This window comes from Azolla caroliniana, unplaced genomic scaffold (assembly GCF_043228905.1).
Source record: "Azolla caroliniana isolate FFs.n. ecotype wild unplaced genomic scaffold, voAzoCaro1.0.p SCAF_2, whole genome shotgun sequence".
NCBI classification, from domain to species: Eukaryota; Viridiplantae; Streptophyta; class Polypodiopsida; order Salviniales; family Salviniaceae; genus Azolla; species Azolla caroliniana.
Genome location: NW_028230437.1, coordinates 23,502,460 through 23,520,187, shown reverse-complemented (window position 1 = coordinate 23,520,187; position 17,728 = coordinate 23,502,460). Strand labels below are relative to the sequence as shown.

The window sequence follows — 17,728 nt, the reverse complement described above, 5'->3', positions numbered from 1 at the left end:
CGTTTGCTATGGCCGACGACACGGTGTGATTCACCCGAATCCATTAACCATACATAATTTTATATGTTTGAGTTGGACGTCACGGAGTTAGCTTGTTGATTAATCACAAATATTCTTCCATGGTCATTATGTTCAAAGTTGGGAAGCATAGTTGGTAGGTTCACAGACTCGTTCTTCTTCTTCTTCTCACATTCCACCTCAATATGCTTGTGTAATGATAAAATTGACAACTGCGCTTCAATGTTATAAATGGAAGTAAACTACTATGGTTGTCACAACATGAATATGTCAATAAAGTCTGCAAGTACTTTCACATGCATGATCATGATATGAAGGTTACATAACTCCTCTAGCCATTGTTGTAAAGCCTAACAATCACCAATGTAATTTAGTATAAGAATGTTAAAAGTACTTCAATATGCCTTCGTTGTTGGCATTTATATGTATACTGTTATTGCCACTCGTCTTGACCTTGTTTTTTTTTTTTTGTGAATCTTATCTTGACATGGTCTACCTAGTTCAATCCAAAAAACAAATATATCCCTAAATCCACAAATAGTGACTGATAAAAGTGAATTATGACAATTGGTAAGTAGTATTACAATTTGGTATATTTGGAAAACAATGTGTTTGAAGGTATTCCAAAATGTGACAGAAAGTCTGACTCAAACAATTATTGTGATTTAGACAGAGATCGTGCATAATCGAAGAAGTTCTTTGGATAACATAAAGGGTGACACTCATCAAGCAGAATTACTATGTTTAGGGTTTAATGCCATATGGGACAAAGGTATATTTCATAGGTGGTTTGGTTTAAAACGAGGGTAATTTCATGTACACCCTTAGGGTGTTTCTTAATACTAATGAGTATATTTTTCTAGAATAAAAAGGAGCACCCACAAATCAACATTTTTCAAGATCAACGTTTAGCCTAAAGTATTTAGACTATGCACTCCATTGTTTACGATATCTATGAAAATTGAAAATCCTAAGAGGAAGCAAAAGTTTTAAAAACTCGCAAGATCAAACTAATACAATTACATGGGACCAATGTGCCATTGTGATCATCTCAAAAAATCTCTATTGGAAACAAAAATATGAATGTTGAAGTTTAAAAAAAAACAAAAACAAAAACACAATATGACCTTTTTTTGTTATTTGGCCTTTTTTTTCTTTTTTCCAAAAAAAATACTACTTCCATTAGTTAAGAGTCAAGACAATGTACATAGGATAATATAGAACTCATATGTTACAAGCCAATTTGCATGGCTATAAAGAAACCAACATGTATAAAGGAATCAACAAAGACTCAAACTCACCGCATCATCCTCTAAGCACAGTATTACTTGACCGAATCCCCTCAACATGAGCCTCACACAACCCACATTCAGCATAGACATCATCCAATCACTTCACATTTCAGCACCCACCCTCGGAGGAAACAACCACCGGGGTGGCTGATAAATCCTTACAATATTTGGCCTTTTTTATACTTACAATATTATAAGACCATGAATTCATGCATCAAATCCTCTTCAACACATATAATATCTTGTTTATACTTCAAACTTTAGCATGTAACCTCACAAGCTCTATTAATTGATTTGCATAGCAAGCCATTTGAATGTTTCGCCATGTGTTTATGTAAGTTAAATAATATAGATGTATTTATATTATTTTCTTGGTTGAAGCTCATGCACACGATCCTAAATATATTCTCTACAACAATGGAACACCCACCACATTCCACAATACATAGAGTGAAATGGGCATCATTCCCATGCTAATAAAGAGTGTCCCTTATTCAAAGTTTATTACAATACATGATCTAGTTTACCAAGACATGACCACTGCCCTCGCTAATAAAGAGTATGCAGCATGCAAAGTTTATTATGAGCCATGACCATTGAAGTGGAAATATGAGATAACAAAATCACAACCAATACAATATGAATAAAACAATTGAATCTTGGCAAGTACAACTATTCGTTTGCATTATAGCATCGGTTAGATATGTTTCCCATTATAAGGAAGTTCCCTTGCTAATTAAAAGTTTATTATTTTATACCTTTTGTTGAACCTTCTTCCATGCAATTTCTAGAAGCTATACCACCTTGGAGAGAGAGACATATATATGCAAGGAGTGTTTCTAAAAACTATGTCACCTTGGAGAGAGAGATGTAGCTCAGTTGGTAAGGTTGCCCAATGGAGACCAAATGGTCATGGGTTCACCCCCCGCCCCCCATGGAGACCAATGGATGTAGCTCAGTTGGTAAGGTTGCCCAATGGAGACATGTGGTCATGGGTTGAACACCCTACATTCCACAATGGCATCTAGTGAAATAAGAGATATCTATGGCATAATAGAGAGGTGAGAAAATTGGGTTTTGAACCCAAGATGTAGTGCTAATGGTATAAACAACTTACTACTAGGGTAAGCTAATTATGATAAATAATAATAATAATAAATAACATAAAAAGAGAAGTTTATATATTTGTCTCACAATAAAAAAATCTCAACTATCTAATACTAACCACCAAACATAAGTTTCCTTAAGAAAAGGGGTTCTTTATGTTTTGAGATCAACATGGGGTTTTTGTACTTTATGGCAAGCCCATCAATGGATAGGCATGTTCACATTTGCTTATAAGTTTAGTCAAAATCCATGTTCACTTTTGGATAATAAAGTGACAAACATACTTAGCAAAAAATGTTCATGGTTGTCCCAAGAAATGGAATGAGAATGATCCTTCCAAATAATGTGAATTGTTGGAACAACCTATACACCAATGGGAGGAAGATATTGCGTATTTTTCACTCTTTGAGAGAAAGATCATAGTGAAGAGTGCTTATAAGTTGCATTTATTATAACGAAGATACATGAATATTCAGTGATCAAGGTTCTAGTAGATGAATGGGGGTATCAACTTAAAGTTGTTTCATACTCATATTATAAAAGCAAATATTTTGCGAGGGGCAAAGTGTGAAGATTTGTTTCCCTCATTTGAATATAGAAAAACATAGAGGAGTTAAACTTCAAGAAGCATATTTCTAAGGTTATTTTGTCATAAAGATACGGCTAGTTGAGGAAATATATCATTTGGATGCATGTGCACTCCGATTTAGTAAAAAGGTTTCAATTTGAAAGGTCAAATGGAATATGTTGAAATCACAAGCCTTGGAAGTCGCCGCAATGGAAGTGAACCACCATAAAAGTTTCTCTTATCGGGAACATTCCAAGTAAATTATTGGAATAGTAAGATAGATTTTCCTATACAACTTATAAGTTTGGTTTGCTTCTGAATATTCCAAAGGAAATTAGATACAAAATATTGGAAGTTGACATAAAGAAGGAATATAAATTAATCTTAATGTTATCAACACATTCCCACTACAATAATGGCTCACAACAACATTATGAAATTATCTAGATTATACTTATTAGTTGGAAATTGGGAAGGGGAGCATCTCTAGCTTCTTGTCCACATTAGGTAATAAACATTGATTGACGAAAATCAGTTCAAGAGGTTAGACATATAACTTTTCAAGATGAGATAAAGAAAAACATTTTTGAGTTATGATTGAACACGCTTAATACACACCATTTCTTGTCTCACATATCTAACAATGTTTTTTCTCTTTGGGATATCTAAGTTTAGACAAAATATTGGCATCATTGTGAAACATAATACATCACATATGGTTGTCCACTCTTTGAGAGAATTTGAGCTAGTCATCTAGAGTTGATAAACCGATAAAGACAAACTATCATCTAGAAGAAGTCATAATGATATGACTCATACACACACATACATATATATCATTAAGAAAGTACAAAGAAATTTTCAAACACTAAATTCAATGCTTTCAAACATCAGTATTAGGGATGAAACAAAGGAAGAGTGAATAAATAAAAAGGAACTTTTGGAAGTTAATAGAACAAAAAATAAAAATGAAGATCAGAATCCTTCCCAGAATAAATAAGGTGTAAACCACACATTACTTTTAAAACAAGGTCAAAGTCTAGGTTAATAATTTGCCAATAATGCTTTATTGTCTTCCGTTTTCCCTACAATTCTTCCACTTAATGCTAGGTTCACAAGCAATTGTCTTTCATATCTTACCAAAATCTGATCAATTGAACATTTTAAGGCAGAAATATGTGGACATGTCGATGCCAAATTTCAATCAATTTGACATCCTAGGAATGAATTCAGGTCAAAAGCACATTGTACATGCATTACATAAGAGCCTTTTAAGTTTCCAAACTTCAAAGTTCAAACACATATATGCAAAGGTGTAGCACTGAAGATGTTGCCTTTTAACATTACACCAAATTTGTACAAAGATAAATAATACTTATTAAAGTCGTGAATCGTGCAGATAATATAGAATCTTTGCTATTATAGTTTGTAATCCTCCTAATCATGCATTTAGATGATTCATGGTAAACTCAATGACTTTGGTCTAATAAATGTTTGGATTTGAATCACGTTTCCATTTTGATATTTGTGCAATATAACTCTTTGAAAAGTACTCAATACTCAATAGTAATATTGGAGTTAAGGGCCACAAGTTTCTATAGTCAGTTAATAAATAACCAAAGAAGGAAAACAGACCTAAACATTCTTAGAGATTCATCAACATGTCACAATAGCAATAGAAGACCCCATTCAAGATCTTGTGAGAAGCGTTATTTTCATCATTGTAAAAGGCGTAGGGAACAAATTTCAAAGTGAAAGAACAAGCCACTAAGATGAATGCAAATGTTAGAATGATGGCCAATGGTATTGGACTCAATGTGTCTTGCATTTTATGTAAAATGCTTGAAAAGTAAGAAGACATTAGAGCACAATGTGAAAGCTTTGATTCTACATGTCCATCAATAAGTTACCACTAAGTCCACATAGAAATGAAGTATTCAACACAATACATGCAATGGTAAAATGTACGCTTCATATTTTGAACTCAAAGGTTTGAAATTTATTTAGATTTATGTTCATTGCATTCATGTTTCTTGTTTGGATAATCGTCACTATTTCTAATTATGTATGATTTATGATGTTGAGCTTTATATATATATCCGTAGCACTTCAAACGAACGCGCCAACTTGTTCAAACAAATAGTCATGTTTGTGTGTTAACATGAACCACATTATTACTTCTATTCGCAATACATACACACACATTCCATTGTGTTAACCATAAAAAGAAATTTAGGATTTGGGGTTTATCCATACTTTTGGAATCCATTGGGGTTTTCCTTATGGAATCGGATCCATTTATTGAGACCTAAACCTACTTGGTTTACTATACCATGATGTATGTGCATTTAGATTTGAGCTTTTTCACTAGTGGGTTAGCTTTTGTGTCTACATTTGAGTGCATTTAGATTTGAACTTCTTCACTAGTGCCTTGGAATCCATTAGAAATTTGTGACATGTCCTTTCTTCAATAGAACAATGTCCCTTTGATTCCATTAAAGCAAGCTACACCAGTAATCATTTAGTCTTATTGTCCTAAGAAACACCTTGGCATTGTTTGCATTAAAGTTTATCATGATATGCATTAGCGATGGGCTTGGTTTTGGCTGAAACCAAACCAAATTGTCAAGCCATGGTTTAACCGTTTATTAGCTCAAATATAATTAAATGACTTGATTTGGTTTTCATATGTGCTAAAATGAGTTGGTTTGGTTCAATTATTATTAAACTGTTTGGTTTTAAAACTCAAGTTTAAGTTGATTTGTTGGTTTTTGGTTAACTTTTTTTCCCTAATGGTTGAGTATTTTAATTTATATTTTTGTTTAATGATTTTTTAAATTGATTGGGCCTAAATTGTTTAGTTTAAATGGTTTTAGAGTTTCTTAAATGGTTTGGGTCTAAACAGTTTGGTTTGATTTCTGTTATCTATAAATAGCTCAGTTCAAATCAGTTTGATTTCAAGGCAAAGAAATCAAACCGAACTGAAACTAAACCAAGCCCATCCTACTATGTATAGAGGCAATTCTCTGTAAATTTTATTATTTTAGGAGTCAGCTCTGTCAATTATCTCATTGTTTTCAACTTCAGCATTGGATACATAATGTGAAACTGTGAGAAAGCAATAAAAAGGATGAGATGAAGTTTTAATAGATTCTAACAATTATCTTGTGATGTACATCTACCCCCATATTAATGTTCCTTGAAACATAGGTGTGGACTATATCATATTTCAAGTTCTAGCACAGCGAACACAACCAAATTTCGTATGATGAAAATTTTGTAATTTGGACTATATTGTATCTCAGGTTCCAGCATAACAAACACAACGCAAGTTCCAATTCTGAAGTTAATTTCCTTGTTTCATTTATTCACAATGCTGCCTTAATCCCAAAACCTTCGCATTTGTTCGATCAGTTGGAACCATCACAAAAGAGTCCACTTCGACCTTTGAATATTTTGCAACAATATTTAAGGAGGATTGCACACGTCCTTTTTTAATGCCGATTTTCGGTACTTTTCATTTTTGTCACATACATACGTTGAAATGCTATTATACTTGTCCATCCAAAGAGGCCTCGAGTGAAGGTACCAAAGTTTCTCTCTCTCTCTCTCTCTCATGAGTTAATACCAATATAAGTGGTCCTCATATCAAATATTTTCCTTTGATTTGGGTCTCCAAAAGGTCTTTTGAAGCGCTATGATTTCCTCTTCTCCTTCGATGTAAGCCAATCTGACTTCCCAATGCAGAGAGCCAAAAATTGCTCGTATGTGCCGAAGGATGTCCGATTTTTCACGAATGATAATCCAACCCTGTGGCCTCAAAATTCGGTCCATTTCCAACAATGTGAACATGGGTTGACACCTGTAAACACATGCACATTGTCAATGGTTAGTTAAAAAAGAGACTTTATGAGAGCATAAACCAGTATAGAAAGTTGAGAAATTTGTTCCAAATCAGAGTTTATTGAAACCCTAAACCCATTTAAGTTTCATGGACTGTCAACAAGATAGGGGAGTTTTTTCAAGGAGAAATAAAATATTCTAGAATCTCCTAATTATGAGTCATTATTAGTTTGTTATTGTAATGAACATCAGATAGTGGGCTTAATTTAATGTTCTTTTGGCATAATAATAGTTTCTACTTGTTCCAAACTTTCACATCTTCTTACTAAACCTTTAAGTTTATGTGAACTTCAGGTTTTTATCAAATTGATTTTTTATGTTCATGATAAAAACTGATTTTCTTTTTCCCTCCAACCAGCTTAACACGGTAAAAAAACTAAGGTTGAAACTAAGTTTCTCCACCCAATGGCAGCCAATTTCAAACATAGGGAAGACCTTTATAAGTTATTTGCTAAAGTCATTGAAAATTGATTAAAGAAATACATATCATCAATAATCCACCATGTTGATTACAGATTTTCATGAATCAGTTAGATCTAGAAAAGGCCTATTAACTATTAAAAATTCTGTCCTTTCTTCTTATCACAGCTTTATGGAAAACGTTAGATGTTAGGTTACATTAGGGTTGACACCTCATCCCATATTATGCCAGATATTGGTTTACATTAGGTTTCCTATCACACCTTTATGGACCGTACATATGTCAGATATTAGGTTTACATTAGTATTAGGCACCTCATCCCATATGCTCAATGGACATGTGGTATTGATCGACATCCAATGCATATGGTATTGTATATGACATCCATTACTTAACGGTCTACCTGTTATCAAAATTTACCTCATGGCAGTGTTTTGGTCTATTGTCTCTAGAAAAAGGTGTGTCTGTGTCAGTTACACCCAGTGAACTCACCTGATCTTTGAAATTTGAGCTCACAAATGGATATTACATTTCTGGTTGAAACTTGGGATGGCCCTGCATTAGAAGTAATATTGGGGGAGCCCAAGTGCCATGTATTTATCATGAGGGCTTGGAAAACTACATACCAGTATGTATAATGTAAGTATGATGAATCCCAAAGATATGTGGGTTGAAGTAACATTATGTAAAGACAAACTTTATTTGGCATGTTGCTACATTCTTTATAGAGAGTCCAACTACTATAATTTGCATGAGCTAGATCATGATGATCCTTTTTCCAATGTATATGCTAACATTCTTACATACGAGAAGATTGGAAAAGTGTTGTTTGTGGGAGATTTTAATGCTAGAGTTGGAACTTATCCGACTGTGGAAGTTGTGATAATGTAATGGTGTAGGATTTGACACGTGACTCAGAAGATTGTATTATGTTGGATTATGGTAGGATTCTCATACACACGCTTAAATTGCATAAACTTGCATATTCTCAGTGGTACCCTTGCATTTTCAAATGACAAATGTTTTGACATGTCTTCTGGCCTTAGGAGGTGGAGTTGACTATGTATTGGTGAAAGATTGTGATGCATTCATAGTGAATACATTTAGTATTGGCCCAAGGTCACCAAACTCAGATCACAAGCCTTTATACTTACACATTGCAACCAAAACTCACATATTGACCAATGCATTAGAGTACAAAAGGAAAAGAGGTACATTATGTGAGCTTCCAATGGAAAAGCTAATGTATATGTGAATGAGGTTGGGAGTTACATTATGAACCTCTCCCTTAATAAAGATGGTAAAAAAAATTGAGAGCAATTGAAGGATGTCATTCTCAAGGTAGCGTATCAATATTTTAGTGCATATGTAGGTGGACATCAAATGATTAGATTCCCATGCTATATGCTTGTTTGATGAAGAATACAAGTGTTCAAGCTTGCAAAAGATAAAAAAGAGAAAGCCCTAGCATTGTATCAATATCAAAGAATGGTGAGGGAAAAGAAAGGGCAATACTATCAAATGCAAGAAAAAAGAAAAGACAAATGTTTTAACTCCAACCAAAGTTAGCATGGAGACAACTCAAGGGCAACAACGACGATATACTAGCAAATTCACCAATGAAGAGATCGACCAATGAGGGAAAGAAAAGGCAATACTATCAAATGCAAGAAAAAAGAAAAGACGAATATTTTAACTCCAACCAAAGTTAGCATGTACAATGAAGATATACTAGGCAAATTCACCAATGAAGAGGTCGATCAATATATACCTAAGTTTTACATGCACAATGGGATAATGACTATGACACTGAGAATTGAAATACCATATAATGCATGTATCTATTGAATATGTCTATAAAGGGGAAAATGATATCTAATGGGAAAGCAGTGGATGCAACTTTAATGACTAGTAAGATCTTGAAATGGACAAGACCGTAAGCTTGTCAATCGATACCAGCTATCATAGACCACGCCATCAAGCAATCATAGACCGTAAGTTTTCAGGAAGATTGGCTCATGAATTGGATTAAACCAATCCATAGAGGAGATGAAAATTCGGTATCCAACTATCGAACTATCATGGTTACCTTCGTTATGGCCAAGTTTTATAGCACATGGAACAAAAGAGCTCATCGGCTGAACATCATCACAAATGATCATTTGGTCAAGCACGTTTTAGACCAAAACATTCAATTGCCAATCACTTGGTTACACTAAGAGTTATCATAAACAAATGTCGATTTCAAGCGGAAATGCTATATTGTTGTTTTGTGCACTTCAAGAAAGCCTTTGACACTACATCAAGGAGTGAAAGAACAATAGAGATTAGAATGCCATTAGAGTATCTAGCAGCTATAGCACAATTATATGAGCAAGGTTCCAATTGAAAATGTATAGTGACTTCTCGAAGTACTTTTTTAGCAACGTGGGGTCAAGCACAGGTGTTCACTCTCTCCCACACTCATTGGCGTATGCATAAATTTGAAGAAATATTAAACAGGCCTCCAAAGGAGTGGATGTCCTAATACTAATGCATGAACTTATTTTTATACTCCTATATGCCAAGGATGTTGTTTTATTCTCATATACTCTACAAGGTATGCACCACTGAGTTCAAATCAGAGGGCTAACTGTTAATGTAGAAAATAAAAATGATGGCAATAAAGGCAATACACGCAAGAGACTACCCCATTCTTACATACACGGAGAGCCACTACAAGTGGTGCAAAGCTTCAAATATCTTGGTGTTAAATTTCCATTGACTAGACTTCAAACAGACTGGAATAGTTGTTATATGTTTGAAAATCAATGCAACCGAAGTGATCCTCGGGTATGGGAAGTGAAAATGATGCTATTCAATGCTATGATTGTCCATGTGTTGCTTTATGGAGTGGAAATGTGGGGTGGCACTATATCACTTGGTGCATGGAATGTAATAGAGAAAATCCAAATTTTGTTTTTACATAGACAATTGGGGGTAAAATCCTCAACATCCCATCCCATCGCTATTCGAAATAGGTGCTCAGCCCATAGAGGTACTAGCCATGCAAAGAACATAGAAGTATATCACAAAAGTCAAGAATATGCCTGATTATAGACTGCCAAAACAACGTTGGAACATAGGATGCAAGATACAAAAACTAATAAGGGCAAAACCCTCTAATCTGGCTGATACTTGACATTTTGAAATCATTTAAGAGATGGGAATAAAGGATCTATTGGAGCTCAAAGGTGATGCTATCAAGTATGTGAACATCAAGGATAGATAACTATAAGCACTAAAGATGAAGTGGCAAGATGCTAAAATGTCAAAATTGGAGTTAGAGAACCTTAAGACTTCTTCAAACTCGCTCATGTAAGTTAAGTATTAAGGTAGCGTCAGAGCAACATGGCCTTGACACTTCCTCAAACTCACTCATGTTAGCATCATGTCCTTAACACTTCTTCAAACACACATGCTCTCCCTCCCTCCCATCCTCAACATCCATCCCGTCATGCTATTTGAAATAGGTGCTCAGCCCATAGAGGTACTAGCCATGCAAAGAATATACAAGTATATCACAAAAGTCAAGAATATGCCTGATTATAGACTGCCAAAACAAAGTTGGAACATAGGATGCAAGATACAAAAACTAATAAGAGCAAAACCCTCTAATCTGGCTGATACTTGACATTATGAAATCATTTAAGAGATGGGAATACTCGCTCACGTAAGTTAAGTATTGATGTAGCATGAGAACATCATGGTCTCGACACTTCCTCAAACTCACACATGCTAGCATCATATCCTTAACACTTCTTCAAACACGCATGCCCTCCCTCCCTCCTTGAGGTAGCATGGCCTTGACACTTCCTCAAACACTCTCATGCTAGCATCATGTCCTTAACACTTCTTCAAATACACATGCCCTCCCTCCCTCCCTCCTTGAGGTAGCATGGCCTTGACACTTCCTCAAACTCACTCATGCTAGCATCATGTCCTTAACACTTTTTCAAACACACATGCCCTCCCCCCTCCCTCTCCATTCTAGATCGACCTATGATAGAAACCTTTTGAAGACAAAAAGTACAATAAATCTTACTTGAGAAGCTTACATTGTTTGGTCTTATAGGTCATTTTGGCCTCTTAAAAAACATTAAGATTTCTTTCTTTCTCTCTCTCTCATTACATAGAAAGATTTAGTGTTTGGGGAGTGTGCCTAGCAGGTATAGGCTACAAACATTACTATATGCTAATGATAACTGCCATGATCTCCAACACTCCAAAAGGACTACATAGACATTTAAATACCTTCAAAGTATTTTGTACAGACAAAGGATTGTCAGTAAACATAGATAAAACTAAAATGATGGTGTTTAATACCACACAAGCATGGGTAACAAGATCAAAACAAACCTACGAGTACCATTCGAAGGGCCTTGGTTCTCACTTTAGGAGGCTGCTTGTGCTCAACTCTCTCTTGGATATGCTGCCCTTGGTGCTCTTGAAAGTCAATGTACACATTTGCAGTTCCAAGACCACAGACTAAATTGTGGCTATTCGATATACTTGTCACACCAACTCTTCTCTATGAGTAGAAACCTCGGGATCAAGTCTCAACAACGCAAATTAACTAGAAAGATTAGAGAGACCTTTAGTCTCAACAATTGCCCACATGATAAGGAGCAAAGCAATAGTGCCCCATGATATAATCCAAGCAGAGATGGGGGCTGCCCCATCAATTATTGAGGCATTATTCCAACCAGTGACCAATATCCAAAGGCTTTGAGAGCTCCCTAAACAAAGATACTTCGAGGTTAGCACTAATGTCATCAAAACAACTTGTTGAACATGGAGATATTCATTGTTGGTACGCTGACACCCAACAATGGTTTGAGTCACATAGCATAAATATAAATGCACTACCCCCACCCCAATAAAGCATGCATTGTCTACACCTAAACATGAACAAAAGTGGAAACAAATAGACTGATCCTAACTGATATTATCAAGTTGGAAAACAAAATAGCATGAATCATCTTCATAACATCTCTTGATAAGAAGATGGCCCACCATAAGACACTTTTCACAAACATCGGAGGATGGATTCACCATCAGGTCCTACGCAGTGAGATAGAGCAATTGCAAACTTCTTCACATCAGTTAAGAGATTGAGGGTAGGCAGATATGCAGAATACCTCTAGAAGAAAGAATTTTGCCAATTGCGTCATCAAGGAATGGAATTTGAACAACAATATGTTTGTCATTGTGCTGTTTTTTAAGAAATAAGGGGGAAATACCATTGGCTCTTTAAGCAATGGTTTGGCCCAGTGCCCACTATGCAAGGTAATGGAATATTTGGAATAGTTTAGTTTAGTTTGGTTTGTTGTTCTCAAAGATGACACAGCATTTTAACATGTAATCTCATGTTTGGTCTTATTGGCCATTTTGACCTCTTAAAAGATGCTAACATGTCTTTCTTTCTTCTTTCCTTCTCTCTTTCTCTCTCTTTATCTCTGTCTCATCATTAGATTGCAATCAGTCTTCGGTCATTAAAAAGATATCAATCTATGTCTCTCTCATTCAAATGCATCAAGGGATACCAACATTGAAGAAAAATGGCATGGCCCATTATTCTTCAGATGAAGAAGTTAAGTAAAGAACCAGAACCAGAATCCTTACCCAACAAAACATTTGAAGAACCTTCCATGATTGTGGAAGGGAGCATCCCAAGTATTTACACTTGTGTTGGACCTCTATGTTCCGTAAAGATCATAATAATAAATTTCGTCCAATCAGTCATATTCCAGCTCAGGGTCAGGGGAGGATAAATTATAGCACACATGTTTTCTAAATTATACTTGAATACAACTCTCATGGGATGATAAGTGTATAGAACACATGTTTTTCTAAATTATACTTGAACACAATGCTTATTCTGCTCATCATGCCAGAATATTTGACAATTGAAATATTGAATAAAGCAAAGTCTCACAACTGCCAATAAGCACTTGTTCCTTCATATGAAAAATATTTGGATTCTTTTGCATTGTATCTCACACATTCATGTGACTGGACCTTTGTACAGTGGATGTTTGTTTCAGGATAAAGTCAAATTTCATGGTTATATATAAATCAATGAATTTATACTTGGAGAATTTTTTCGATTCAACATTTCTCTCACTTTTTAACTTCAAAGTCTGACTTGTGCATATTTCAAGAGTTGAATTTGTCTCTCTAATTCATCCATTCCACAAACTTCTTGAATGAGAATTTATTGGACTCTTGTTAAGAGTATAGTTCTAAAACTATACTACATGTTGTCGCAAACTAACCTATATTCAAGGAAGCTCAATTTGGACAAGATGTTCCAAACCAAGTTGATTAAATGTGTGTGTGTGTGTGTGTGTGTGTGTGTGTGTGTGTGTAAATAGACATGAGAACAATACGATCCAGAAGTATTCACATGTAAAACATAAGCTTGTAATAGATTCTAAACCTTAAAACGTTCATAAGCACAGAAGGTGCATTACGCATACCTGGACATAAGACTCATAAAGATATGATCAGCATGAAGCAGATCATAAGTTCTTGGATATGTGTTGAAAGATTCACACCAGTCATGGTAAATACCAATCAATCCTCGATCAAAAATCACAGGGAGTGTATCGGGTTCATCAATTGGCACAACATTCATTACCCACGCTGAAGTCCTTAGTAACGATGCCGCAAACCTGTTGTTATGTTTAGCCACAGCCATCATTTATAATAATAATAAACATATTCAAATAGTAAATTAACAAGGCAATATTTAATTCGAACTATATGCACATTGTATACTCCTTTAGCTATTTCTCCACTATTATTTGGATGTGACTATCACAAAAAAAAAACACTAATAAATCTCTTGAGTATTTACTAGAATCTCCTATGTTTTCAAAATTACCAAAAATACCCCTCTGCAGCACAAAACTTACTCTACTGCAGAAGTTGATTGTCAGTAAAACTTCAAAAACATAGGGGTATTCTGGTAAATATCTAAAAAGTTAAGGGTATTTTGGTGTTTTTGCACTAAGAATAACTCAATGTCCCAATGCAGCACAAATCACTGGATATATAGATGGAAACTCACTAATATCTCAGATACACTCTCTTAAAACATTTTGGACATCAAAGTTTACAAGGGACATTGATAACAATAAAATTATAACAATGAAAGTAATCTTACCCGCCAAATCTTGCATTCATATCCATCACATTTCGGATGCGTCCCCAATCAATGCCAAGACCTGTGAGGTAGGAGTTTGAAACAACTCTTCTCCAGTGTTCAGTATCCATCACCATTTCATCATCTGCTGGCTTTCCAAACAGACTTTTCTTCGAGGTCTTAAGCCATCTAGGTGTTGACTCTAGTCGCTCTGGCCAGAGTGGAGGCCAACTCGAGCCATGGGCATCGATTTCAGTTGGAACTTTTTGCATGCAATTCTCCATAGGTGTATACCTACAAAAAAGAAGAGCTAAGACAGGTTTTTACCAGCCCACGCACTTGGTTTCAAATTATCAATGAATGCACTAACTTGCTATGAGATGCCATTTCAATCACATATATAAGGTATACCATGCATGCAATATATATCACAGATAAATTAATAGTTTTCAATCAAATGTAACGGCATACCATGCAGCATCTGAATTCTCGTTATCAGTGCATATAAGAGTGTCATTTACAGATCGGGTTTCATAGCATGAATTTGATGTTGGTTTTTGATATACAGCAAAACCAACCCCAGATGAAACCCCAACCACTTTCACAATAAGCTTCCAACACATGGACTTGGTCACCGCTACCATTGCTGTCATAAAAAGAATCCACAACACAAAAACATCAATTTGTATTCACCCTTGTCTACAGAATCCATTACTTCTTCCCGACATTTCCCAATAAAAAATTATCATGTTTGCATTCCTATTGAATCAACAAAGCTAAATATTAAATTATGCAATCAGTCTCATAACTATTGAGTTGCTGATAGTGCTTCAAATTCAACTAAATGATTAGTTTCAATGCTCTTACATTTATTGAGTTATTGGCTCCCTTCTCACTGCATGTAATTCATATTTAATGATGCATTAAAACTTATATCTGGCATCATTCCCTATCTACTATTGGCCATAAATTTCTAGCAATGTATGCTCTTGCAAAGAGGACAGAAGTAGAACCATTCCAAAAATCCACATCTTCTGGATGCTTTTGATAAACAGGAGTAGCAGACCATACAAAGTATCCTCCTGGCCGAAGAACCCTGTTTACTTCAATAAGCCATTTACCACCTGCAAAAAAGAGTAAAGCCTCAAAAAAACTAGTACTTCTTATAGAAATCCTCAAATCGATTACTAGGGAAAAAACACTAAAATACCCCTAAATTTTGAGCGAGTACCAAATACTCTGCGGTCATACAAAGCATAGGACTACTACAATAACAGGGTATTCAAGTGAATTTAGAAAACTTGGGGGTATTCTAGTAAATGCCTAACAAGTTAGGAGGCACGTTTTTGGTGTGGTCTGCCCTAGATTTATTTTATATTTACCATCTCCATGCCAATGGATCCTACACCTTGCACAATGTGCCAGATCAAAGGCATTGCTTGGAAATGGGAGTCGTTGTGTCCCCATAACAGCTGATATGGCCGGAATACCGCGTTCAAGGGCAAGCTGAACCTGCGCTTCATGCTCATCCTTAGGTGCAAATGACATAGTGATTACATCTCTATCAAATAAGGAAGCCCCAAAACTTGCTACACCACACCCAATGTCAAGAACTACTCGAGTATGTTTGCCCCATGCTACATCGGCAACATGCTGGTTCAATACACAAGATATATTGGTATATGATTTCAGTTCAATTGGTAATGATGTTACTGAAAACGTGTCAATGAAGAAAACCATATTACTACAAAAACAAATAAAAGCTCACCTCTTCCATGCTATCTATGTATTTCGACGCTCCATGTTTAAATTGTGTACCACCACCTGGGAAAACAAGCTTATCTCCAACTAACTTCACCCAATTTTGATCCTTCTTATATGAAACAAGTTTTGTATGTGGTACATTATCCAACCAAATCTGTAAGATTTGAATGTGGTCATAGAAATGTTACAACAGAATATGCAAGGAACGAGAAATGTCATAGTTCTCACCTCATCCTTACTTCGTGGCCATGATATCGGCACTTTGTAGCCCTTTGGAATAGGAACAAGGCACATAGGATATTTGTCAGCAGAAGGGCAGTGCCTTTCTCGATGTTGAAAACGTCTTATAGAAGGGAGTCTCTTGATTGCTTGTTTATTATCAAGACAGGGTATATAGTCCATGGCACCTTGCCATGTACATAGTTCCCACTTGTAAATACCAATATGTTCTCCAGCACCCATATGTGTCTCCGTGGTGTTGTCAAATTCATCAGTAACCACCAAAGTTTTTTTATCCTCTTGAGTTAAATTTGATTTTCTTTTCTCATCATTTGACTCTATAACTTGGGTGCTCCAATTAAATGATTTTTCATTGCTTTCCATGGTGATTTCCGATTCAGCAACAGCTGGCTCTAGCAAATCATCGTGGGACTCTTCATGTTTTTCAATCTCTGAACCCTTATCTCCCTTACCTTCAAGGAAATCCTTAGTATCTCGGGAAACTTCATTATTTTGACTACTCTCCCTGGATTCATTGGTACTAGATTGGGTGGAGACCTCTTCATCATTCTGGAATTCATCTTTAGATTGGATTTTGTCATCGATCTCTGAATTCTTTTCTACTGAATCATAAGAATGAAATCCATTCTCAGACCTTCCGTTTCCTTTAATTGAAGCATCTTCATTCAAAGGAGCCCTAGATTCTTCTGAAACGTAATCCAAAGAAGGGCCTTGAAACCAGACACTTATCAGGAAGCACACCACCAGAATAGTTCCCAAAATGATTACAGATGATGGCACTTTCCTCTCTAGTCTGAAAATCCTGGGTAAAGACATATTGTACATACCGGCAATGTTCTAATGAAAGAAACATCCGGAGAATATCTGCTCCAAATAATATAGTTCCTCAAAGAATAATTCTATGCAAAAGGGTATGTTTCCATTACAAAGACGAATTGGTTATGAAAAGGAAGCCAAATTTATTGAAAGTTAAGGATATCTTTTCTGATTGAAATGTCATATTTTGCAACTCACAAAAAAAGTTCATAGTTCGTTTCGTATCCACATGGCCTTGATTGGAATATATTGGAACCCAACTTAATGCATTGTCAAAACAAACAAAATATATTGAGACGGTCACACACAGTTTCAGGAATCAAGAGCGACTCAAAACCATCAAAAAAAGGAAGAAAACAGAGAGCTCGATTTGGAAAAACAGAAGAAGAAATGGAAGAAATCAAGGGAAC

The 17,728-nt window shown here is 35.5% G+C and overlaps 1 protein-coding gene across 1 annotated transcript; it reads right to left on the bottom strand.

The window, feature by feature from the left end:
• Window positions 1-6,323: 6,323 nt before the first annotated feature.
• LOC147867686 (putative methyltransferase PMT23) lies at window positions 6,324-17,684 on the bottom strand. Its single transcript, XM_087315468.1, has 8 exons — window positions 16,491-17,684; window positions 16,267-16,416; window positions 15,881-16,151; window positions 15,512-15,622; window positions 14,970-15,144; window positions 14,520-14,792; window positions 13,831-14,025; window positions 6,324-6,847 (listed from the first exon to the last, which is right to left on the bottom strand). Exons 1-8 carry the CDS (start codon window positions 17,325-17,327, stop codon window positions 6,634-6,636), a joined length of 2,226 nt encoding a protein of 741 aa, XP_087171594.1. The 5' UTR covers window positions 17,328-17,684; the 3' UTR covers window positions 6,324-6,633.
• Between the last annotated feature and the right edge of the window lie 44 nt (window positions 17,685-17,728).

What these genes read in the sequence shown, in the direction of transcription:
- LOC147867686 (XM_087315468.1), bottom strand. Translation starts at nt 17,327, where the DNA reads ATGTACAATATGTCTTTACCCAGGATTTTCAGACTAGAGAGGAAAGTG. An exon ending in AGATGTGGATTTTTGGAATG is followed by an intron (nt 15,145 to 15,511) that starts GTTCTACTTCTG and finishes TTTTTATGACAG; the next exon opens with CAATGGTAGCGGTGACCAAG. An exon ending in TTTATGAGTCTTATGTCCAG is followed by an intron (nt 6,848 to 13,830) that starts GTATGCGTAATG and finishes ATGTGTTTACAG; the next exon opens with GTGTCAACCCATGTTCACAT.